The following is a 26,126-nucleotide window of genomic DNA, read 5'->3' on the forward strand; positions in this document are numbered from 1 at the left end:
GCTTATACTTACTTGATGGGATAGAGAAAGTGGGGCAGTACAAAGAATTGCTGAATGAGGAGTGAGTGATAAAAATAATGGAAAAAGAAAATTACCTTTGCAGCAAGGTCCTAAATAACCTGAATTGGGGCAGCACTGCCCTTTTGGAGGACATAGAACAGGACAGTGTAGTAGCAAAGAAAAGACAGTAGAGCAATGAAGGAAGAAAGTATGAGAGTCCTGACTAGACTTAGACTTGGATGGATGGAGTGGCTATAACATTATCTGCAAAGTGATTGTCTGAATGCTGTTTGTTGCAAGTTATCATTTTACTTACCTTAAGACCAGATGAAAAACATAGGCACTGTTATAATTTTGTTTGTTTGCATGCTTTAATGTTGTATCAAAATTTTTATATGCATTTAAATAAAAACAGATTAGATAGGTTAGAATCCTCTGGAGCAGAGGAAAACATTTTAGTTGTCCAAGTGACATAGTGCTTTAAATCCTTGGCAGTGTTCTGTGCAATATTGCCTCATGATATAACAGCAATTGATATTAATGTAGTGATCACCAGAACATTTGGTTTTGGGCAGAATTGGCCTCCTTAGTTAACTAAGGATAAATACTCAACTAAATCCTGTGAGCTCCCAATGAATGATTTCAAGTCTTTATGTAATAATTAATGTGGGGTTGATTGTGGGGATTTTGTTATTGTTTGGGATTTTTTCTTAATTATTTTTCCTTTCAGTTTACATACCTTTGCATGAGTGTTTGATTCAGTGGAAATACTTGGGAAGAAATTAGTTGATAAAAAGACAAGAAAAGAGCTATACTCACCATTTAGACAGACTGCTTGAAATATCTAACTTAAAGTTACAAAGAAATTAAAATATTTGGTATGGTTGTGTTCCTGCCCCACAAAAGCACTTGTGTGCATACTGAAGGATGCACAAAATGGACCTTCTGGAGGAGTTCTACTGCTGAGCAGTACTGAAGGAGGCAGAATTCTGATAGTGTTCAACAGCACATCTGAAATATGACCCAAATTGTGATGGTGGATCTTGTTTGTGGCACAAAATCTAGCAGAATAAAAGGGGACCAAAATCAGGAAAGACTCCTGAAGTCTTAATTTTTCTACATAACTTTGTTTTGATGTTTTGGTTTTGTGCACAGCTTGAACATGTAACGCTGAATTTTTTTTCCCTTGTAAGCCTTAATTACATAGACACAAAAATTTAAGTTGGTTTTTTGTCTCATTCATAATCCTTATTTGGTTTTTAGGCTGTTGAAAATCTCTGTTCCTACAAAGTCTCTGCTACACTGTACAAACAGCTGCGACAAGTCTGTGAAGAACATGTGGAGGCACAAATCCTTCAGTTTAGAGAATATCCTTTTATCATGCACAGAAGTGGTTAGAATGGTTAGTTTAAATCATTATTTTTTAAAACAAGACTTTGCAAAAAATGCACCAGAAATTGTCAATGTGTTAAAGAGATTCTTTGCTTATATATTTTTAAATCAGTCATAGGCAACTTTAGTCATCTGGGTGAATAATTTTTGTGTATTATGTGTAGCATCCCAGTAAGAATTTATTTATCACTTTAATAGGGATGCAAATTTTACATTAAATCTAGAAAATGTCAGTAGGACTGTGAGATTTCTCAATAGGTATGAATTTCTGTGGCAGGTGAGTAGTGATGCTTATGGCAGCAATAGCTTTAAAAAAATCACAGTGATTATCAACAACAGTAAAAAAAATTAAAAGTGTTTGAATTATAGTGTTCGTGTTTGATCAAAATAACTACTGGTCAACAGTGATGTATCACAGAGGCATTCAACACGCCTTCAAGTATTTTATGTATACCTTAGGAGGTTCTTGGAAGAGAGCTCTAAGTTGAAGAGATCATTTGGCTGTCTTGGGATGCATGGAAGGATGAAGTTTTATGGTAAATTTCCCCATGGTTTACTGAAGTTACATTGCTGGACACTTCTTCTGGCTGAATGAGTCACAGAAGTGGCTGTAGATCTTCTGTGGACACCTGGCTGTAGCCAGCCCTGCTTCCTGAATCCAGTCAAGCTTTACATGCTGAGAAGGTGCTTTACATCAAAGGTGTCTTTTGTGTAGTGGCCACGGGCTTGCACTGCTGGAGCAGCAGATGAATAGTCTGTGTCCACCTTGGTGTCCCCAAATTCCTGGAAAATGCCTTAGCCAGCAGATGATAGATGGAGAGTGACATATTGAACAGATATTACAGCACTGTGGCTCCTGGCATTGTTTCCCAGCTCTCTATGGATTTTTTAGCAGAAAATGGTAGAATACAGTAGAAAAGATAGGATAAAGTAGAAAAAACAAGGGGCCAGAGCCCAGAACAAACCTCCTTTGCAGGTGAATGCTTTAAATGTGCTTTGAATTGTGACTCTACATTTCTTGGTTCACTGCATTTCCCAGGTAGGTGCCTACACTCAGAATAATTTTGGGTTTTTAATGGTACATAGCACCAACATGATTTCAGGCTATGTGGTTTTGGTTATTGTTGGTGGTTTGGTTTTTGATTTTTTGGTGGGTTTTTTTTGAGTCCCATTTATGACATCTGGCTTCTACCTAGCACATTAGTGCAGTAGTGTTTAACATACCTGGTCTTTGAGAGCCAAATCTTATAGTCTTCTTTAAAGTACTGTACAACCATTTTTTGCATTCCTGCTTTTTCAGACTTCAGATGATGTTATGAAGAAAACATTTTAAAACTAGTGTTTCCAAACTTTGCTTTCACCTTGCCCTCTTGACAGGGTGATGGTGGATTGGAGGGTTGAAAATTTAATATTTTCCAGGTGTACCGCTTTGTATCCCAAGGACATAAGATCCTTAAGATTAATCAGATTTGGCCAGAATGAGTTGGAAATGATGATAATGTGTGGGAGAGGAAGGTAAAGCCTCATTTAGATTTACTTTTGAGATACATGAGAACTGTTTTATTTGTAAATAACAGTTGGATCTGTTGTATAATGAGGAAGACTCTGTAGATTACTTAGGGTGACCTGGAGATGTATATGAAAAGAGTGGTATTTGGATTTGTTGAGGATTATTTAGAACTGTAACTGCTTTTAAGAGATTAGGGTCACTCCTGTTGTGCTCAGTGTGAACTCATTAAATAAACAAAATAACCTCTCCATCCTTCTCACCTCAGTTGGTGACAAACGTGTGTCTGACGCTGGTGGGATTTCTTGTTTAAATCTATATTAAGGTTGCACAGTGCAGCCACTAGATGGTATTACTGAAGAGCTGGGAGTGTTATTCCTTGAAAACACAGGGAGGCCTTTTGGAGAGCTGCCAGCCACTGTGCTGGGCAGCTCTGCAATTAATGGTTTATCCCTGGCAGGCACAGTAGCATTGGAATATCCATGGAGCAGCTTTGCCTAATGGCTGGCAAAGATCATCTCCAGAATATGGTCTCTAAAGATACTGGCAAACTAGTTTTCCTTAATGGATGCTGTACAGATTCTCTGGATAGTCTTTTATTTTTAAAGAAGATAAATAAATGCTGGCAAGATCATTGCAGACAAATGGTAAGTTGAATGTTTGTTCAGAGTATCTATCCTTGAGGTGTGAAATCTGGCTAAAATTAGGTTGTCATAGTTTTAGCTTGGGACTGCACTGCTTCTCCTCCTTCAAGTGTTAGCATTGCTTTTCACTTTCCCTTTTGCTGGCTGAGGGAGCTTCTGTTTTTGAAATGTAGGTTCTGTTAACTCTGACTTTGATAGGTTCATTTAAGGATTGAATATCACTCAAATATATTGACACCATTTTTCCTTTGGGTGGAAAGAAAAACTAACCAAGGAATGATGAAGTTGTTTGCTGTTCATAATTTTAAGTAATTTGGGGAGTCTTTGCTTTTAAATAACTCCAAGAACTAGGTTAACTTGTAAATTTATTTTTCAAAGCAGAGATTATTATCCTGACTATAGAGCTAAAAACCAGAAAGGATAAAGAACTGAAACTTGCTTTCTATCTGCCTTTTTTGTCTTCTACCTCCACGATGATTTATGTTACAGAAAAGGTCCTCTCTGAAAAACACTCTATGAAAACTGTGCCTTTAAGAACTCATTATTATAATTCCAAACTAACATTTTACAATGAGTTTTTATTGCATTGTCACTTACTTAGCATTGGCTGCTGATGCCCCATATAGTTAAATTTCTATTTTCATTCCTCAAATCCACTGTTCTTTCCTTTCCTGTGAGGTTTGGGCAGAGGTATTTGATTTTTATCTGAATTAAAAATGGAAGGTGTTAGGGAAACTCTTTGAATTCAGCAGTCTGATGGAAAGAGTTGAAGATACTGCCTTGAAAATGTAGTTAGTGTGAACCTGTGTTTTCATGAAAGGGCTTTTGCTGTGAGCACTGTTTGATTTAATTACTTCTAAGCATTTTTTTTTTTTTCCTTAAAGCAACAACCTGTAGCAAGTGGCTCTCTTGCCCATGTGCTGGGTTAGCACTTGTGCTGTTTAAGAAAAAAACCCCACCTTTATTGCTGTTTTACTTTAATATGCTTGGCCAGTAGCTATATCAGCCTGAGAATTGCTTCAGGGGCAATGAAATCCTTTAGGAAAGGAGTAGGTGGACAGCTGGGAATAGAAATCTCTGTCTGGCCTGGGGGGAGTTCCTGACATCCGGAGTTACGCTAATGCTAAACTGGGAGTTGGGCAGCCTTCTTATGAACAAAGGTAAAAATGGATTTTGAATGTAAAAGTCTAGTAAGCTACAAAACCACCTCCTCCTCCCACTTCTTTATTGAAAAAAAAAAATACATTTTTATACCTTCTTTTGACTGTTGGATTTAATTTATCTCTGTCTTTCTTATGAATTTGGCAGCTAGCTTTTACTATGAAAAGATCTGTTGCACAGATTATTACTGTCTTAGTTTAAACCTTTGTTTGTTGTTTTGGGTTTTTTTGTTTTAAAGCAAGAAGCATAGCAGCATGCTATTTCAGGGTGTTTACTGACTGTATTTGAGGTACTGTTTGAATAGTATGTCAGTATACTGATATACCTTTGTATATCAGTGGTATAAAACTCCTAACAAGCTAATAAAGATATTTAGTTAATAGTTAAGAATTTGAAAACTGTCTTGGATGTACTTGGGAATACCACTAAGTAATAGTATTAAATTCAATAGATTGCATACCCGTGTCTGTACAAGTCACCATAAAAGTTTAAAATACCTACATCAGTAAATGAGGTGTGTGTCTGTGATGTAGTTTTTTCAAAGTTGCTTTATAATTTAAAATACCACATGGAGGTGAAGAGAAAAATATTTTCTTTATATGTTTCAGATCATGATCAGAAGCATTTTCTTATTTTTGGATCGTACATATGTGCTTCAGAATTCAGTGCTTCCTTCTATATGGTAGGTATCCATGTAAGTATTCCTATAATCTTGAGAGTGTTGATGTGCTATTACATTTGCAAAGATTGAAAATAAATTTTTCACATTATATTTGATAATAGATCTCTAAAATTTTGTGTCAGTTTATGGAGATGCATGTGTCAGCATATGTGTGTGTCATGTCCTCCTTCCCCAGGAATACTCACTATCAAGGGTGGGTAAAAGAGGAAGGTCTGTGAACATGGGCTTCCAAGTCAAGGTTTGTGTGTGGCTGTTGTTGTCAGAGCCTGGTGAGGCTGAGTCTGTAGGAACCTCCCCTTGACTGCTGCTTCCCACCTTAGCACTGGCCCAGCATTACAGGTGCTCCTGGTTTTGACAAAATTCAACATTCAGCTTCTTGCTCTGTTTTTTTTAAGTGAGTCAGATACAGTGACAGGGTGCAGATTCTTTCCAGCTCTGGTCACTTGATGATGCTTTTGTACTTTCAGCTCACCATGGTCACATCTTTGGGCATTCTGCTTTAAAACATCCCCCCTAAGGGGCATTTTACATCATTCCCAAGCAAACAAACCCAGGCTTTGCCAAAAATTTCTGGTACTGTTACTACTTTATCTGAAGCACCCTCCCCACCAAAAAAAAAGGTAGATAAAGTAATGAAGTAAGAGCATGTCTTTTTCCTCCCTGGCTGGCTGCTGTGCTCTTGTGAGTTCCTCATGGTGTCTGAAGAGCCTGGCATCTTTCTCCAGCCTCTTGCTTGTCCAGTGGACACCTTTTGTTCCCAACTTCAGCAGTTTTCCACCAACTCTTTGTGTTAGGCTTCTTTTTACTAAACATTGGTGATGAGGTCTGTTCATACTTTGTCTTATTTTTCTCCCACTGGTAAAATTCCTTTTATTGAAATCCTGATGCATGTGAAGAAGTCAGAGGTAATAAGTTCTATCTAGGATTGCTCAGATTTCAATATTTAACAATTGGCTGCTTAATGGCATAGAGGCACCATTTTTCATGATCTTAGAATGAAACAAGAATCTGATAGAGCTGGTAAGATCCTAAAGATATAAAGAATTCATGCTTTGAACAAAACTTATGAATTACACATAGAATGTCTGATCCAGGGAATTTTATATTAAAGTACATGATCAGTTTTGTTTTGTTTTTTATTTAATGAGCAGAGAAACTTATAGTCTGTTATGTGAAAGTTGGACAGGCTGGTAACAGTTCTCCACTGAAGTGTATGCCTCTGGTAGCATGTGATTTAGTATATTTAGGATAATTCTTGTTACAGTTTTGTTAGAGGATGGTATCAAATAGAGTACACACACCATTAATCTATTTTTTCTGAATAATATATATACACACCATATATTTTAAACATGTGTATGATTTTTTCAAAAGAATCAACAGTGTGACTAATTTTTAATATTTACATAGGGATATGGGGCTAGAGTTATTTAGAAACCATATCATTAATGACAAGCAAGTTCAAACCAAGACTATTGATGGAATTCTCCTGCTGATCGAGCGAGAGCGAAATGGTGAAGCTGTGGACAGGAGCTTGCTGCGGAGTTTGTTGAGCATGCTCTCAGATCTACAGGTGAGTACAGCCAAATTCACTAGTAACAGCTTGGTTTAGAAACACAGTGTGGATTGCTGAGTCGTGTTTTGTACAAAAATTATCCTGTTCACCTAGTAAATGTGTGTAAAATCTGGCTATTACATTGGTATGATTGCCTTCTTTACCCCATGTGCAATCTTGTACTGTTTTTAAAAGACACCTCTTGGCCTGTTTTCCTTAGCAGAGGTAATGGCCTCAGATCTTAATAGATTTGCAGTATTTTGTCTGTCTTAATCACTCACTGTCTCATCCTAATGCCAGATAAATGTAGGAACAGAAAAAACCCTCTCTGTCACTGTAAAAAGGTGTCACTTTGGAGTCCAGATCTTGGGTCTATAGCACAAAAACATCATTCTGCTGGCAACTTCTTAGAAATGCTGATGTTAGAATGGGATGCCATATTAAGGCCAAGGTTTTCAGATCATGTCAAGCTGCAACTTACTGGAACTTTCCATGAGCAGAGATAGTAAGTACCAAGGAGACTGACAAGTGCTGTGCTTCTGGCTTCCACATAGGTTGTCCTTGAGTTAAGGTTGCAGCCTTGTGTGATCTGCAGTGAAACTTTGGAGCTATCCTTCATTCCGAAAACCTGCTCAGGTTGCTCCATTTCAGAGTGGCAGTACAGCATTACAAAACTGGCTGAAGGTTTGAAGGAGTTTGAAGAGGCAGGCTACATAAAAAAGCCCTTTCTGGTTAGGCAGCTTACCTGGTTTTCTGCCTTTCATGTTAATCCTCTTGACTTTAATCTGTAGCTTCCTCTTTCATCCCAGAAAAATGAGTCTGTTCGAAAGAGAAGCCATTGAAAAAAAAAATTAGGTTTTTGAAAGTGATAGAATGGTTTGGGTTGGAAGGGGCCTTAAAGATCATCTGTGACAGTGTTCACAGGGGTCTTATGATGAGGGAAGAGACAAGCATCTGACTCTGTATTTCAAAAGGCTTGATTTATTATTTAATGGTATATATTACATTAAAACTATACTAAAAGAATAGAAGAAAGTTTCATCAGAAGGCTAGGCTAAGAATAGAAAGGAATGATAACAAAGGTTTGTGGCTCGGACAGAGGGTCTGAGCCAGCTGGGCTGTGATTGGCCTTTAATTACAAATTATCCACATGAGACCAATCACAGATGCACCTGTTGCATTCCACAGCAGCAGATAATTACTGTTTACATTTTGTTTCTGAGGCCTCTCAGCTTCTCAGGAGGAAAAAATCATAAGGAAAGGATTTTTCATAAAGAGATGTCTGCAACAATCATCTAGCTCCAACTTCCCTGCATTGGGCAGACAACCTTCAACTAGGAGTCCTTAAGAGACAAAAGGTGGTCAGAATGTAATGAATTTTACAGCTTTGTGTTTTGGAAAAATATTTTCTTCTATTCTTCCACCACACTCAAGGAATTTTCCCTTTTTCTTTCCACTGTCCCTCTGTTTATATATGAATCCATAGTTCTTCAGACTGTTATAACTTTTTCTTTATGTAGTTGTTCTTTCTGGCTTATTTCCTTTCTACAGTAAACTGTTAGTCATTATACAGAGATTTTTTTTTAATGTCTATGTTGTTTGGTGCCTTTTTTTTGTTATTGGTGCCTTTTTTGCACACCTCATTTGTTCCCTGTAGAAGAAGTTCACCTTATTTGATATAATTCATTTTTCCTGGGCCACTGAGAGAAACTTAGCAGATCTGAAGATGTGTTACTCAGAATATTAATATTTTACTGATGACAATTACCTAGTTTGTGGTAGTTGGAAGGAGTTTTTTGCTATAGAAATATGAGTGGGAGTTTAGATCTTGGGTGAATTGGATGTCATTGCTGTGCTGTGATGTTGGGTACTGGTGGTGGGCTGTGTACCTTAAACAGAAGCCTGTTAATTTAGACTGTTCAAGTACTGATGACTGAAACAAATTGTTGCTGCTCTGGGAAGCTAGTTCTGCACTCAATCATTCTGAAATCAGTGGGCAAACAGAAAATTTGTTAATGTAATGTTACATTGACATTTCTCACAGCTGTGTACTTCCTTAAAATTTTACTTGCCCTCTTACACCTGACTAACAAGAATGATGCTGTTACTGTGAGCTTAATGTGTGTAACTACACTGGTTTCTCGAGCCAGGTGTACAAGAAATCATTTGAACAGAGGTTTCTGGAAGAGACGAATTGTTTATATGCTGCAGAAGGCCAAAGATTAATGCAGGAAAGAGAGGTAAGTGCATGTGGTCAATGGTGGCTTTTATGTAAGAACTCTGGGATTACATAAGAACTTTGGTAGTGCCATGGTGTATTATCCAGTGAAATTTACTGGCACACAGGCATTCAAAACACAGTATGTTGATATGGACCATGGTATTGTATCAACAGGGCAGACCCCAGGTTGTACTGGAATTTGATAGATACAATTGTGTAGTAAGACAGTGACATTTTTGTAGCTAAAGTCACATTATCAACTATAGTACCTTTAATATGAAGTAACATTGATTAATAAAAATACAGATTATGTAGTACATAACATTCTGGTGGAATAGTCCTTTCCAGTTAATGTACTCTTTTAAAAATGTAATTTAATTGTCATGGAACAAGATTAGCTGCCTTTCATACCTCTATAGTTGAACTGATCATTCTCTTGTCTTGTTAGGTCCCAGAATATCTTCACCATGTTAATAAACGTTTGGAAGAAGAAGCAGACAGAGTTGTAACATATTTAGATCACGGCACACAGTGAGTACAAATTTTATTTTTTTTACTGTAAGTCAAGCATTCTTCATAAATCAGTATGATTATCTATGGTTGTAGAGACACTGAGATAATGTCTTCATTATCTTACAGATAGTATCTTGTTGAGAGTGCTTATGAAATAGCTTGTTTTTTTAAGACTTTGGTTTTATCAAAAGTTAGTTCCTTAAAATAAAAGTATATTTTCAGTAAGAAAGAAGACATTTGTTCAGAAGTACTGATTCTGTATAGTGCATTTAAAAAATTTGTATAAGAGCTCAAATTTCCATTATCAAAACAGCAACTGATTTTAGCCATTCATGAACTGATAACATCTTTAACCACAAATCTCTTGAGGGAAGGAAAGACTCATTAGAAAAAAAAGGCAAAACCACAAACAAACAAAAACCCAAACAAAATCTGAAAAAATCCAGAAGGGCAGAGGTCATGAGTATCATTTTTAAACAGTCCAAGGTGTGAGCTTAACAGTGCATCAACTGCTGCCAATGCACTGAGTGAGGTAGCTTGTCCTTTTTCATGTGGGTTTTAAGTAACAGTTTGTGTTTTGTTAAATTAACACATTCCTGCAGGAACTGGCATTACATAAATCCATATAGAATTTGTCTGTAGCAAGTGGTTGCTTTTTTCTTTAGTTAAGAATGTGACATTAAATTTATTGGGTTTTAGTCTTCTAAAAGGAGGATTTATTGGCATGTCATTTGGTGTCGAAAATGATAACTGAATAAAAATTATATTTTATCTTCTTCAGACATTTTATATAGATGTATAGATATACACATATGTGTGGTGTGTGTCATGGCACATATTTGAACTTGGATCTTCCTGTAAATGCTGATTGCAGGGTGACTAGCTTTTTCTGGTGAAATCACTCATATTGAAATATGTGGAACTTTCTGTTTATAAAGTTATAGCAAATATATGCATTTATTTACTGTTTAGGTTAAAAAAATAGGTTGATACCATTGCATTTTCAGTCTCGATAGACATCAAGTGCTTGCATTGAATCTCACCCTTAAGGGCTTAGAAACCTACTTTTAGTAGGGTTCATGCTAATTTTCTCCCCTTGCATTAAGAAACAGCAGTTGTTAAAATTAGAGCACTTGAGTGTTCCTGGGATCATATTGTTTCTCTGTGTGTGCATGGAAACAGCAGAAAGGATGCTATTTAGTAGGATAAAGGATGCTATTTAGTTGCAGCTGGCTTGATCTTGAGATGGAAACAGTACTTCTAGGACAAACACCATTCCAAATACTTCAGACAGCACCTGGGACAACACAAGTGTGTTGTTGCAGCCCACAGGGGGAGTCTTTGAGCCCAGCAGTACATGCTCCTCTGGACAGCTGACCAGTTTAAGTGTGTCACCTCGTCAGTCAGTAGGTGACCAAGGTACATGGCTTTGAGGTCATACAGAAGGTACCTTCTGACTCCTTCCTTAGCCAGGATAAATACTGATTTTGATTGCTTGCTAGGATGTAGTGCTTTGCCTCTTGGCCTCAAGCAGATAAATTGTCCCTTCTCCTGTACTCAGAATAGGTCTTGCAGGGCAGGGGGTGGTATTTCATACAACCCTGTTGGAAGCAGCCAGCAGCTGCAGATAGCAGCAGTTGGAAATGGCAGGAGATATGGAAAAATGGCCATGTGTGTTAAAAACAAGGGTCTGTTTAAACAGCATTTCGTGTTCACTTATGACCACTGAAGGGAACAACTAGAGGAAATGTATGTGATGCCCTGACACTCTCCTGAAATCTGCCTGTTTTCAGCTCAGTGTATTTTCTGAACCTCCTGGCATTTGTCTTTGTATCTCAGAAATATTTGCAGTCTCTGATAGGGATTCACATCAGCTTTTCTGTCTGTGCCAGGCTTTGACAAAGGTCTCCACGGGTGCTAAAGTGCCTCCTTTTATGTCTGGTGCCCAGTAGCATTGCTGATGACCCCAGTTCATTCGTTGAAAATAAAAGTGATCTGTCAGTTCCCTTCAGCCCTTTCCTGCCTGTTAATGGTATCCCTAAGTCTAGACATTGCAGTTGTCTCTCTTGTAGCTGCTGCTGCATGTTTTGGTCATCCCTACTTCCTTCTCTGACCCTTTCCAAATGAAGGACCTGAACTGGTGTGTTGTGTGGAAGGTCAGGCATGTCACTGAGGGCTGTTTCAGGAAAGAGGGTGTGTTAGCAAAGGTACCCTTTGAGCAAAAGTGTATCCTCCTACAGGAACGGCTGCCATCAGTCCAAGCTGAGCACCCCTCTTCCAGGAAATCCCAATTAAGGTTCTGAGCACCAGTTTTGTAATACTTAATCCATAAAGAAATAGTTGGTCTTAGGTTGTTCCATTGTAAGCAGCGTAGAAGTTTAAACATGGGAATTAATTAATGAAGTGCCTTTGCACTTCAGACATTTATTTTATCTTTTAGGTGATGAAAGATATAAGGGAAAAGTTCCCATTATTTTTCACTCCTGTCTAAAATGCGTGTATAAAGGTAAAAAGTTGGGCATATTCAAGGAGAAATTTAAAAGTTTTTGCAAACTTGTGTCTTGTGCCTCTTGCTCAATTTATGCTTGTGTGCATACATAACACAATTAGCTGAAAATTTTACAATTAGCTGTATTTTTAACATAAGTAGAATGTATTGTTTTGGTTTGAAGTTCAAACCTTTGCAGGTTTTTGGGTTGTTTGCTTGTTTGTTTCCAGAACTCAATGACTTTTTTTCCAGTTAGATTTTTTTATTGACTTTTGCAATGTAAGCTTCTCACTTCTGCTGTGTAAGAAATATAATTTTATCAATTTTTTATTTTTAAATTACATACACAATTTATTGTCATATCATGTGATGGTTTTGTCTTAATTTGTAACCTGTAAGTATAAAATTGTTGGGGTTTTTTGCATTATAATGTAAGTTATGCACAACTACACTGTGACAGAAGGCAACTCTTTATAGTGTAATGCTTCTAATATTTTTTCTTGTATAATTCAGGAAACCACTGATTGCTTGTGTGGAGAAGCAGCTTCTAGGAGAACACTTATCAGCTATTTTGCAAAAAGGTATTTTTTTTAAATAATTGTAATCTTTGATTAGCAATGGAATCTCACACTCTGCAATAGCTATAAATTCCATGGCTTTTACTTCAGGAGGTATATTAGTCATGGGAAAAACTTCCACAGACACAGAAGACCAATCCTGTGATTGTTACCCTCACTGTGAGGAGTAAATGGTGTATTTGGAAAGAAACGTCTAAAATCTAATTCCATATTTTTAAAGGCTGCTAAGCCTCTAAATCTCCTTTAACTTGCAGCAGTGGGCTTAGGAATTAAACCTTGGAACTGCTTCTTTCCTAGAATTATATAAACTTCTAAATGAGAGCTGCAGTTACTGTTGTAGCTTCTTTTATGTGATAATCACACATCTCAAGTGCAATAATTTCACATATTCTCGTGATTGTGTAGTTTAAGAATCATGAGTTACTGGAACTGGCAGCATTTGAGACAATGAGCTTTCATATGCCTTTGTCTGTCCCTTTTGTCTGGAAATTTGAGATAAGAACTGCAGCCTTCCTAGGAGGTCCTTATTCATACATTAGTGTGTTCAAATTGCCATTTCTTTGTTCCTCTAAAATTTTAATATCTCCTTTTTTTGCTAAATTTCTGGGTCTGTTCAGTATTCCCTGATCTTTGAATACTTGAAGTTTTTTCTTTCGCTTGCAGTAGCCATATTTTAGGTTTTAGATCTTCTAGCAAATTGTCCTTACATCTGTGTTTTCTTTTATGTTGCAAAACAGATGTCCCTGGTAGTCTGGTATCTTCAAACTCCCTCACATCCATGTTTAACACTTTCATGTTATACATACCCTTTCTATGTCTTTTTTTGTCCCTTTTAAAGATGAATTATGATCAGTTTTATCTCAACTATGCTGGGAATAGCTTGTTTCATTGTTTTCAATACATTTATAGAAATAAGCTTGGTCTCTTCATCTTAGCTATTCTTAAACTTATAAACAGAAGGTAAAAATAATTAAATTTTGCTGATATGTGTTAATTTTTCTTGCTCTTTAATTCAAGTATGATTAAGTAACTTTTCCAATGATATGCTTGTTTATCAAGTGGCTTCAACAGGAAGTATGTGGTCTTGTTTTAAACTGAACTTTTTCTTGGTGTACAATGTGTATGAGCCATCCATGTAAATATGGAGAGACTTTTACATTTTTTGAGCTCTCTGGTTACTGTGCTTCATGACTCCAGGATTGTTGTATCAGGTTTTGCATTCTGTGTCTACTGGAAAAAAATAGTAATCAAGCTTCTATCATCATTTGCTTAGTTTTCTGCCTTTGATCTAGGACATGTTTTAATTTGCTTATGACATCTTAGTATTCTGTTCAAGTAGAAGAAGATGCTGCCTTTTGTAGGTTTTCTTCATTAAGTCAAGGAATGTGAAGCAGTCAGTTTGATGCAGGAGTAAAAACCTTAAAAATGCAGGGTCTGTATAAGAAACCTTTTTTCCCTTACATTAGTATAACTGCTGTTGACTAGATATTTGGGGTCAGATCTAGTGGTGGGGCTTTTTTTTGTGAGTAAATAGATTTTCCCAAGGCTATAGCAGTGCTTTCTGGAAGCTCTGTGAAACCTGTTATCAGAGGACTTTGCTGCATATCCTTTTTGTTTGTCAAATGTGTGACTAAATATTTTTTTCAGTTGCACAGCTCATATTAAAGGAAGAGGGAAGGCTGTATGTTGTTATCTAGCTTATAATAAAGCAGATAGTGTTCTTTAACTGAATAGGAGGTAATGGGATGGGCTTTTCTTAATTAAGAGAGCTGGGGTTATTCAGCATGGAGAAGAGAAGGCTCCCAGGAGACCTCACAGTGACCTTCCAGTGCTTAAAGAGGGCTTATAAAAGAAAGGGGGCAGATGGCGATAGGTCAAGGGGGAATGGTTTTAACTAAAAGATGAGAGATCTAAGATGAGATGTTAGGAAGAATTTCTCTACTATGAGGCTGGTGAGTCACTGGAATATGTTGCCCAGAGAAGCTGTGGATGCCCCATCCCTGGAAGTGTTCAATGCCAGGTTGGAAGGAGATGGGAGCAACCTGGTCTGGTGGAAGGTGAACCTGCCAACAGCTGGGGATTGGAACAAGATCTTCCAATCCAAGCCTTTCTGTGATTCTTTGATTTCCAGGATTTTAATTCCATGTTCAATGAAAAAAGAGCACTAAAACTCTGTATTTGGGACTGTGTAGTCTGTTGTCTTACATTTAAAGTATGTCTATTCTTCTGATATCTCAGAAATTTAGGAAATCTCTAAACAGCAGACAGAAGTTTACCTGGCATTGTTCTTGAACATTGTTTGCCTTTCTGAACATGTATGTAAGTTGCAGTATACAGTGAAAGTATTTTTAAGCTGAAGAATATAGCAGAACATGGAATAATTTGGTAGTGATTTGCAAATCAGTTTTAATATAATTTAAAAATTAGTGTTAATTAAATATATTTGGTGAAGTAGGGCAGTTGTACAGTGTCAGCTACACTGATGGTGGGAATTGTCAACCTGTGTAAAATCAAGCTTTTTGTTTTTTAAAAAAACTGTCATAAATCTTTGGTGCTATGCTCTGGTATTACTAAAGCCTCTGTAACTGACACCAGAGTACTTCTGATTACACTGGAACTACATACATACTCTCAAATGGAAAAATGTGTATGAAGTTACTTGCTTGTTAGATTCTTTGGACTTCACTTCTCCATTTGTTAGCCCAAAGCTTAGTCTCATGTAGGGTGAATCAACAAAGCAAAAGTTGCTTGAAAGGAATTTGTAATCTTGTGTTATTCCATTGGTAGGAGTGTAGATTGTTCCCAGCACATTCTTAATCTAAAAACCTGGCTCACCATGCTCCACAGGAAAAAATTGTGTGAAGTATTTATCATTACTTTAATTTAGGGCAGTTTATTTAGCTTCCTGTTGTCTCTAGTGGTTCTTGATGAAACTATACCCTTGAAGTCAAGGTCTCTTCATAACCATTCTGCAAAAGGCTCACGATCACCACCTTGTTGGGAAAGTATTTCAGTTGAAATACTGGTATATTCTCTAATAGAGATATTCTCTATTTGTAATTCTCTAATTGTATTTATGTAACTGTATTCAAATTTCCTTTTTTTCTGATTAAATTTTTTTTAGGACTTGATAGCCTGCTTGATGAAAACAGAATATCAGATTTGACCCAGACATACCAGCTGTTCAGCCGGGTAAAAGGTGGGCAGCAGATCCTTCTGCAACATTGGAGTGAATACATCAAGGTATGTCAATGATCTATTACTAATGTAAAAATTTATGCTGTTACAAATTTCCTCTGTCAAAGTCAAGAATAATATATAGGTGTATCACCAAATTTCTGTTTTAAGAAAAAATGGGAAGGGGTGTTAATGCTTCTGCCTCAGTAGCAATCACATGATAAGAAACAGCAACACCTACTTTGGTTTTAAATTTCTACTTGGAAGCTGCTTTCTTTATAGGTTTGAACATTACACAGGATGTTTTTGATTGCATTGCTTTAAATAGAACCACATGCACGTTTAGACTGTTCTGGACTGTACTATGTGTTGTTTTGCTGCAAATACACTCAAGTGTTTGCATACCTGCAAAACCTGTTATTCTGCTGCAGTTTAGGCAGTGCTACTTGTAACCAGCCTACAACAATGTGAATGGATTTTAAAGCTGTTGGGAAGGGAATGCTCCTGTTGAAAATAATCCATCAGTCCTATTTAGATGGTTTGGGTTTGTTTGTTAGCCATAATATCCATGTAGTATGCTGCCCAGAGAGCTTGCACTCTAGTGCTCTTGCAAGATGAAGGCAGGAAAGTGTCACATGCAATTTTTCTCCCTGGAGTTGATAATTCCTGATGTCAGGGCTCTCCCCTGAACTGCCCATGTGTTCATCAACCCTCAGGATTAAGTGCGCAATATCAGTTAATTCCAGAGGTGCATTTTCTGCATACCTATGTCTGGAGCTCAGCATGATCCACCAGTGCTGCAGCTCGTGGTAATGGAACATGGTTACCCTCTGTCCCAGGACTGAGGAGGAGTTTATTCCTTAGGATGTTGCCTATTGAATGGTGGTGCTGTGGCTGAGGAGGATCTTCTTTCTTCTTCTTTCTCCCAGACCATGCTCATCACTTAATCTTAGTGCTGCCTGCCACTACACAGGCTCTCCTGTGATCTGTTGTAGTATTGTGATTGTTTTATCACAATACCTGGGCAAGGTCAGCTTAATCCCAGGTTTAGTGAGCTAAGGAGACTCACAGAAAAGTCCATGTGCTGGTCCAAGGAAAGAAGTAGGAGTTCAAGATGGGAAAAGGAATAAGGAAAGGAATCTCTCCTCTCATAACAGCTGTTAAATTGGGTTATCATACCCTGTGTTTCACAGAGTCAGACTTCTTACAGCTTTATATGGTTGTGTACCTACTCAAAAACCTAGAAAACCTTTTCTGTAAGTGTCAGTAAATCTCCTTCCAAATGTTCTGTGTGACAGTGAAGAGAGGCTTCAAGAATTTCTACTGTTTTATCTTGTGAGCCAGTTTACTGTGGTAAGGGTCTGTGTTCCATTGCAGTCAGCCCTTTGTGAATTCAGAGGTGCCATTTGGCTTTTTGCATCTAGATTTGCTGTTTCAGAATGGGGGGAAGCCTTGCAATTTATGAATGTACCTGGTAGAGACTGTGAGGTGCTGAAATGTTGTGTTAATGTAGGGGAAATTGTGACACGTGGAAGATCTGAGGGACTAGCTGGCCATCAGAGGTCTCTTCCAGCCCAAACTGTTCTGTGATTCTGTGACACACATGTTGGTTCCAAGTACCTTGGGAGCCTTGTGTTCAGCTTTACTCTGAAATGGTACTTGAGCAAGATCTCCATGAAAGATGACAGTAGCTAATTAGATAATGCAATGGAAATTCTGAGGCTGGAGAGGAACTTGCCCCATCTCTTCTACTGTTCTTGGCTAACATACTTCAGTTGGCCAAAATATGCCCATTGATTACTGTTTTGCTTTTGCTGTGCCCCCTTTCTCACTTTGGAAAACTGATCATTCCGTCCAGGGCGCTGATCAGTGTTGCTAAGCAAATGTTAATTGTCCAGTAGGTGAAAATCCTCCTTTACAGGATATTTTAGATATCCATTAGACAAATGGTGTTCTGTCTCTGAGATAATAAATGTAGGAGCAGGAAGAGAAAGTCAGGTCTGTGGCTGCTTCTTGTGCCTGAGAAAGTTTTGTTTCCCTGCAAGTCAGCTAGGATCATTTTGGTTTAGAGCACTTGATGAAAAAGAAATCTTTGAGGGCTCAGCTGCAGCCCTCAAAGTTTTGCTACCTGTTTAATCAGTTAAGCTCTCTAGTGGGTTTAATAAAAATATTGCAAAGTTTTCCTTCATACTTAACATTTCTGAGGCAGTTTCCATTTCATTTATTTTACATGGAATCATAGTTCTGTATCTCACTGTGAACTTGCACATCATAGTCATGTCTACTGTGTATTTTTTTACTTTTGTCGTAAATGTAAATAATCTTTAAATCAAGCACTAATGTTTGAAATCCATCAATGTCTAGTTTTTATTTTGAATTTCAATGCATCTCATTTTTTAAAAACTTGAAGTCATAAGTAGTTCTGTAAATAAATTCATTTTCCTATGATACTTTTTATAAGGGTAAATGTGTCTGTTGGGGGAGATAGGTAGCACTCTAAAGTATTTTACTATCAAAAGTGTTTGTTTTACAGAACTTTGGGACAACAATAGTGGTTAATCCTGAAAAAGACAAGGATATGGTGCAAGAGCTACTAGATTTTAAGGATAAAGTGGACCATATCATAGAAGTGTGCTTTCAGAAAAATGAAAAATTTATAAACTTGATGAAGGAGTCCTTTGAAACATTTATCAACAAGAGACCAAATAAGCCTGCAGAATTGATAGGTACACAAATATTTTTCTGTAAAATATTTCAAAAATCTATAGAAAGCATGGTAATGCTGCTGAGTGTGCTAGTGCAATAGCGGTGCAGTCGCATTCTGCTTTAGGAGACTGGTTTGGGGACAGCCCCGAGAGCCTGGGTGTGCTGCCAGGGGGCTGCTGCAGCTTGTGTCACCTCCTGTCCCTGCACTGCTGCTTGCACAGGGCCTGGTGCTAACAACTGCTCGCTGCAGCACGGGGCTGCCACAGGAGGAACTGCCCCAGGGGAGAGCAGCTGGGGCAAGTAAGGGGGAACTGACTGTAACTGTGGTAGTGGAGGAGTTCTGTGGGTGCTCTGGATATCTCAGAAAGGAGTAAGTGCAGCCCATCCATCTGCTTTGAAGGCTGAAGTTGGGTTAACAACTTTAAAGCCTTCAGACACAAGGAGTTTTAATAGAGGGAAAAAACCCCACTACCTTGACAGGAGAACTTGTGCTTATTAAGGGGAAAGATAATAAATACTTTAAAAACATTTTTTAGCTTATCCCTGATGGGGCAAAAGCTATGCTGACAGCCTTGCCTGCTGAAAAACTGGAGCTGTGGCATTTTACACCAGGAGAGGATCCTGCTCCTTGGTTGTTTTTCCTCTGTACTTTGTTTTGCCTTTATTTGGCTGATTTTGCTGTCTTCATTCTAAAATCAGCTTTATGTAGGATAGATTGCACAACATTGTAATACAGGTTAAAGCCATTATATGGGCTGTTGTCATTTGTGGATCATGGTGTCCCAGCTCCCACAAAGGTTTTCTTCTTACACAGAAGGTTGTATAAGGATACTAACATGGCTTAATAAATACTTAGCTAAATTCAAGGCTTAACCTTATTTCTGGCATTCTGAAACTACTAACTGGAAAGCATTGCTTCTGTTAAAATTTTAATATGCTCCTACCAGGGAGCATGTGGGACATGGTAAAGATGTATAAAAATATAGTCCTCTTTATGTTGTTTGTTTCTGTTTCTCATAAAATACATTCATATACATTGTACGCTTCCAAAACATTGTCTTTCAACAAGTAATGTGCTTGTATGACACAAAATCTGGGAAATTTTAATGTATTAATTTTAATTATTATACTGTATTAATTTTTTGCCTTGGACTATTCCTTTTTGTAGTACCTTTCCATTATATATAGTAGGGCTCCAGTAATATTCCAGTAATACAGTGGGGCTCTGTCATTCCACTGAACACAGGGATGGGAAAATAGAAAATGTAGTGCTTATCCAATGTTTTAACATATATTAGTACTTAACATATAGTAATATTTCAAGCAGGAGATGCTTAAGTTGGTTATTTTAGATCTATTTTTTAAGCTGTTATATAATTTCATTTATTTATAGCAAAATATGTGGATTCCAAGTTAAGAGCTGGTAATAAAGAAGCAACTGATGAAGAGCTGGAAAGAATCCTTGACAAAATAATGATCATATTTAGATTCATTCATGGTAAGCAATAGCAGTTCACTGTTGATGCAATTAAAACTGTTCCCTTTGCTATTAGCAGGGCTGCTTTCCTCTGAATGCAAGAGATCCTTTTCAGCATGATTTTCTGCTCAACTCTGTCTTTAATTCAGGTTGCCTTACTCTTGAAGGAGCACAATAAATATACAGGGGAAGACAAATAGTTCTGTGGAGATTGGCGAGTTACAGACCTTTCAGAGTCTTGTGAGTGGAGACCTAAGAGTTGGAGGTGTTGCTGGAAGTTTTTTAACATAAATTAACCATGGCTGTAACCACAACTTCTCCTCTAATGACAGTACAGACTTTGCTGTCCACTTATGTATGTTGTAGGTACAAAGAATGAAAGCTCAGCTGCTTTCCTTGACTTCTCTTTTCTCATGATAGCTGAGAAGGAACACAGAGGAGGGCTCAAAATGACAGGAAAGTGTTATTGCTGAGTTACACTGCCTTTGAAATGCATTTCCCCCATGAATTAGCAAATCCCCCCTGTCTTAGCAAAAACCTTGAATGTGTTAGGATTTTTTTTTTCCTAGATTGGCTATCAGAAAAAACAGTGGTCTAATCCAATATAGATGCATTGTCACTGCTCTGAGGGAGGTGGAATGTGTGTCCTGGGCTGGGGTGGAATAGCAAGATTTACCTAATTCTGTATTAGTTTGTCTGAGATCTGTGGGGTTCTCTCCTCATAAAAATCCCAAACAAGTACAATATGATGGGAAAGCAGTTGAGTCATAAAGTAGTATCATTTGCATAATTTAATCACAATTGCATAATTTTTGTCAGATGGAGATGGTGAATGAAAACAGTTGCACTGGCAGCTTGTCAGCCCAAGAGAATAATTTTTGTTAATCTGAAACTTTCACCAATTCAGTTTTTGTATTACTGAGCTAAAAGCATGGATTTTATTTTGAGCTGTCTGGTACATAAGAGCTCTTTCAAGAACAGATGATAATTAGTAGGTAGTTTCTGGGTATTGGCATTTTTGATAATATCTTGATGCAGCTGGTTCATAAAATTTCATCAGGACAGGCTGGGGAAGGACAAAGACTATTATAAGATGCCCAAATTGGAAGCTGTTCACAAGGAATTACGAGGGGGCTGCTGTAGGCAGCACAAGTAGTGCCTTGGGTTACAGCAAAATTGTTCCTCTTAAAAGGGAAACACCTTGCACTGTCATATGGGAGAGATTTGGGTTTAAGGTGTGAAAGTTTGTGGGTATCCTACATGACCCTTTCATTTCAAAAGGCTATTGGCAAACCATGTGAGAAGACTTCTGTTAAATTTTCTTTCCCTTAGGCTTTTAAAATATATTCCTTAATATATAGAAAACCTCCCTCCCCTCCTTTTTTTTTCTTAATAAATCAGACCAGTGGAGGGAAAATGTTCTTCTGGACCCCAGAGTAATTTCATTTGTTTTGTAGCTGATCCAGTGGGAAATATAAGGCAGTTCAAGTTCCTGGGGCAGAATAAAAAGAAATAAGTAAACATTTTGTAAAATATGTTAAAAGTTATTAAAATATAAGAAACAAATTTTCTACATGTTTTTCTTCAATGCTACATGATGAATATTCTGCTAATCAGCTTTTCATGAGAAAGGCTTGTGTCACAAACCTGAAGGGCAGTGATGCAGATTGAAACAAAAAAATAAAATTAAATAATACATTCTATTTCTTTACAGGGAAAGATGTGTTTGAGGCATTTTATAAGAAAGACTTAGCCAAAAGACTGCTGGTTGGAAAAAGTGCTTCAGTAGATGCTGAGAAGTCCATGTTGTCAAAGCTTAAACATGGTAGGTGTCTTCAGATGTGTTAAATTTGTATTACTTTTTGGCATGCAAATTTGGAATCCCTGTTTTCTCATGCTTTTAAGTGACAAGCCAAATTTTAAGTAATAGCTGTTCAGCTCTTAAATATTAAGGAAGGATGTAAAATATGTGTATATATATCAGACCTTTCATTATGCTCAGCAGCATCTATAAGGCTGACTTCTTAGGTATGAGACTGGTTTATTTGATGTACCTACAGAGGAGCAAAATCCTGACAAGGTACCTTTTTGTGGGTGCTCTGTAACCTGGTAAATGTGGCTCAGCTGTCTCAGGTTAAATGTTTATCACTTAACTTCTGTGCTTCTTTGTAATTGTGGGATCTTTGGTTGTTTTTGTGTGTGACAGAATGTGGTGCTGCTTTTACCAGCAAACTGGAGGGCATGTTCAAGGACATGGAACTGTCAAAAGATGTCATGGTACAGTTCAAGCAGGTACATTGACTTTTGTATGCTAAATTTTTCAGTCATGAGGAGACATTTAATGGTGCTATCCCTTGGAATAAGCTAAAATTAAAACTGCTTTTGAGCAGGTCCTAGTAATAGTGTCTACTTGCCTTTCTGTTTATACAACAGAATTTATTTATTGTATCCAATATTACAGTTTTATTTGATTCCTTTTAAAGTAAATTAGTCTAAATACCACATAGTAATTTGGCTGACATCCTTGTAAGTCTGCATCCCTTCCTTCTGGTAAACTGGTGCTGCTCTGATGAATTTGTTTGAACAGCCCACACCAGAGAAACTCCCTGAAGGTTGCTAAGTGCACAGAAGCTGTGCCTGTCTCAGCCCCAGAGTTTCCAGCTTGTTGGTGACTGATGAAGGCTTGCAGGAATTACTGTACATGCTCATCCTGTTGTTGCATTTCTCTCTGGGTACTTGTTTTGGGGCCTTACTGAAGGCAGGATGCTGGGTTAGAGACCTGACCCAGGACAACACCTGTAATAAAATACTGTAGTCACTCTTCTGTCCCAGATTGTGCAGTCTGGCCTGACTGATGCTCTACTTCAATTACATAAAAAAGTTTTGTCTAACAGATGGAGGAGTCCAAGGGGATCTTTTTGATCTTACAGTCCTTGCCATGGTTTCTTTTCTTTGGCTTTATCTGTATGTGATTAAAGCTTCTTTGACCTTAGTACCCTGTATGGACAGAGGTCTAGAATGTTTCAAGGCATGTTGATCTTTTCTTTGTACTCCCAACCACTTGCTGTGTTTTGAAGTTGGGGAAGTGGTCATTAGATAGTTACTGAAAATCCTGGTAGAGCATGTCTAACCAAGGTTGTGGCCTGTAAGAATTTTTAGTTGTTACACTAATCCTAAATTTCTAACTTCAGTGTATACATTTTCTAATTTAGTATCCAGATAGCATAGTGAATAATTTTTGTCTCTTCTATTTCAGTATATGCAGAACCAGAGTGACCCAGGAAATATAGACCTGACAGTAAATATATTAACTATGGGATATTGGCCAACTTACACACCTATGGAAGTCCACTTAAATTCAGAGGTTGGTGTCTGCATTCTTCTTCTAAATACGCTTTAACAAATTAAATCATTATCACAGGGTGCATTAATGCCCTTCATTTAAAGTTTTTCTGCTAGATATCTAAGGTGTTTATGTAATTGTAAGGATTCCAGAATTGCAAAAAATAGAACATAGTGGATAAAGTCCACTCTTTTGAGATGATTATTTCACTCAGTGTGGGTTTTTTTTTACCTGCATAATAATATCATTGCCTTACTTAGCATTGCAGTCAGTTACTTAAGTTTGAAATTGGTCAGTTCACCTTAATTTAGTCAATCTTTAACTACACTGGTTAGGCACTTTGAACTAGTCAATAGTTGTTTTTGCAAGTTCCTTTTTTCAAAAATCCTTCATCTGTTCCCTGCAATGTGTCATACAAAACTATCCCCTGCATTTAAATAGTATTGGCTTGAAAAATGATTGTTTCCAAGTTGAGAGATTCTGGCAAAGCTCCTTCCAGTAGGGATTTAGGTTGAAATGTGTATTTGGAGTCCCTGTTTCCTACAATACCTTGTTTGATCAGAGGTATGGAAAACACTTCAGAGGCCAGACGTGGTAATGGGGCTCCCACTCAATTTGGAAGGTATGGAAGCTTTGGTACTCTTGTTCCTGAGGTGTCTTTTCCTCTGTGGCAGACTACATCTGAAGGGTCCAACCTGAGAAACACATGATGAAAAAGGAGGGGTAGAACCCCCTTAGTTGGAAGTAAGAGGGTGTAAAGTAGTGGCATTGGACTGAGTTCCATTGCATCCACAAACTACAGGAAGAATTTAGGAGCAGATGGTACTAGCCAGTGAAAAGGTGTGAGATGGATGCTTTTTGTCCCATGACTTCTAGGTCAGATTCAAAGTCAGGGACCAAACCAGTATCTCTTTTGAGGTTTAAAACCCTTTACAGGGAATTTATTTTACTGTTATTCAAAACAAGCAAATTAAAAACCCAAGGAAAATGCAGTTATTTTCGAATGGAGGCTTTCTTATATGCATAGTAGTACCAGACTACTTGAGAGCAAAATTTTACTCTTTGGGTTTTAAGTTTTTCCCACAAAAGAACCTATTATGAAACATGGTTGAAGAGAATAAAGAAATTACATGTGTGAAATCATTTGGTATCACTGCAAGATATAATGCTAGCATTTCTTCTCTTTTCTTATCAGATGATAAAGCTTCAAGAGGTATTTAAAACTTTTTACCTGGGAAAACACAGTGGTCGAAAACTTCAGTGGCAGACCACTTTAGGACATGCTGTCCTAAAGGCAGAATTTAAGGAAGTAAGTTTGCTTACATAATGCTTTGCCTGTTAGGTTAAAATTTAAGTCAATTATTTGGAATCTAATCCTGTGTTGCATTTTTTATAAAGGTAGTAATATTTTTGTGGAGGAACAATCACAATTCAGTACTGTTATTTTGTACAGAAAGTAGGCTTTTTTTTATTAAACTGAAATACCACCTAGCTAACAAGACAACGATATTTGATAGGAATTGTTGCTCATTCCAGTAAATTAAGTTGTAATAAAGCAAAAAATTAAAACAAGAAAAAAACGTGGCATTTTTTATTCTGTAATTTGGGGTTGTTTTGATTGTAGAAATCCTGGTGATGCTTTTGGTGTGCTTGACACAAAGAGACTGAAGGGTGTCAGTCATGTGATGGCTGTGGTTAAAATTTAAATGCTCGTTGAATATTTAACTGTTAAATAGCTGCACTGTTTGTTCATGTGGTGTTTTGTCTCATGCAGTCTCTTGCCTTGTAATAGTGCAGCTCCACTGAGCCACAGCAAAGATAGAAAAACCCTTGAATTCTTCTGCCTACTTGTGAATATTAACTTGAGTTAATTACAGACAAATTCACTCTTGATAATGGCAACACCAAAATGTCATATAGTGTAATTAAAATGAAGTGAATCATGTGAAATAAATACCAGGCCATTCTAATGAGCTTCTGCTGTGTATTGTATTGTCACTGTTAGAGGAGCAAAAAATGGAGATTTTATAAATATCCTGTTTCCTCAATACTACATTCAGGCAAATTGTTCTGTGTGCCAGGCACTCTAAAATGCATATCCATTCTTGTAGAAATAAAAACATTAATGTATACTCTCTGTAACTGTCAATTGTAGGGGATACAATAGAAAATTCTCTCTGAATATTGCAATTATGTGTTGTTTCTCTTTTAGGGCAAGAAGGAGTTTCAAGTATCGCTCTTTCAGACATTAGTATTGCTTATGTTTAATGAAGGAGATGAATTCAGTTTTGAAGAAATTAAAATGGCTACTGGTGTAGGTAGGAAGAACACTCTTATTTTTAAATTTATTCATCAAGTGATTGGCAATTATGATTTGGTACGTGAAGGCCTAATATTAAGAAATTTGTCACGATCATTAGGACAAACTTCATGTGTCAAAAGCATACACACACCAGAAGAGATGAGGAGAACACACTGCAGGTGTTTCTTAGTGAATTTTCTTGGTGTGTAAAACTGACCCTTCACAAAATTATTAGTAAGAGCTGTGTGGCATGTGGTACTTCTAACAACCTATTAGATTTACAAAATGTTTGACTGCAATTCTTAAAATCTAAGTGGTGATCAAGACTGTTGTGTGTACAGATTGGTTTTGCTCCTGTTCAGTTTCACATACTATGTTTT

General features: G+C 37.3%; 1 protein-coding gene across 3 annotated transcripts in view; it reads left to right on the forward strand.

The window, feature by feature from the left end:
- The window catches only part of CUL4A (cullin 4A), a 35,152-nt gene that overhangs the window by 3,556 nt on the left and 5,470 nt on the right, over window positions 1-26,126 (forward strand). For 2 of the 3 annotated variants that reach the window (XM_064709502.1, XM_064709493.1), the window contains exons 3-17: window positions 1,264-1,367; window positions 3,477-3,546; window positions 5,313-5,386; window positions 6,797-6,959; window positions 9,092-9,181; window positions 9,611-9,693; window positions 12,677-12,744; window positions 15,866-15,984; window positions 18,452-18,644; window positions 20,018-20,122; window positions 21,816-21,926; window positions 22,308-22,393; window positions 23,358-23,465; window positions 24,640-24,753; window positions 25,657-25,762. In XM_064709502.1, coding sequence (XP_064565572.1) covers window positions 1,264-1,367; window positions 3,477-3,546; window positions 5,313-5,386; window positions 6,797-6,959; window positions 9,092-9,181; window positions 9,611-9,693; window positions 12,677-12,744; window positions 15,866-15,984; window positions 18,452-18,644; window positions 20,018-20,122; window positions 21,816-21,926; window positions 22,308-22,393; window positions 23,358-23,465; window positions 24,640-24,753; window positions 25,657-25,762 — 1,594 coding nt within the window. Of the gene's footprint in view, window positions 1-1,263; window positions 1,368-3,476; window positions 3,547-5,312; window positions 5,387-6,796; window positions 6,960-9,091; window positions 9,182-9,610; window positions 9,694-12,676; window positions 12,745-15,865; window positions 15,985-18,451; window positions 18,645-20,017; window positions 20,123-21,815; window positions 21,927-22,307; window positions 22,394-23,357; window positions 23,466-24,639; window positions 24,754-25,656; window positions 25,763-26,126 lie in introns of those variants that run through there. The other variant, XR_010439663.1, reaches the window with a different exon arrangement.

Source organism: Zonotrichia leucophrys, chromosome 1 (genome assembly GCF_028769735.1).
Source record: "Zonotrichia leucophrys gambelii isolate GWCS_2022_RI chromosome 1, RI_Zleu_2.0, whole genome shotgun sequence".
Classification (NCBI taxonomy): Eukaryota; Metazoa; Chordata; class Aves; order Passeriformes; family Passerellidae; genus Zonotrichia; species Zonotrichia leucophrys.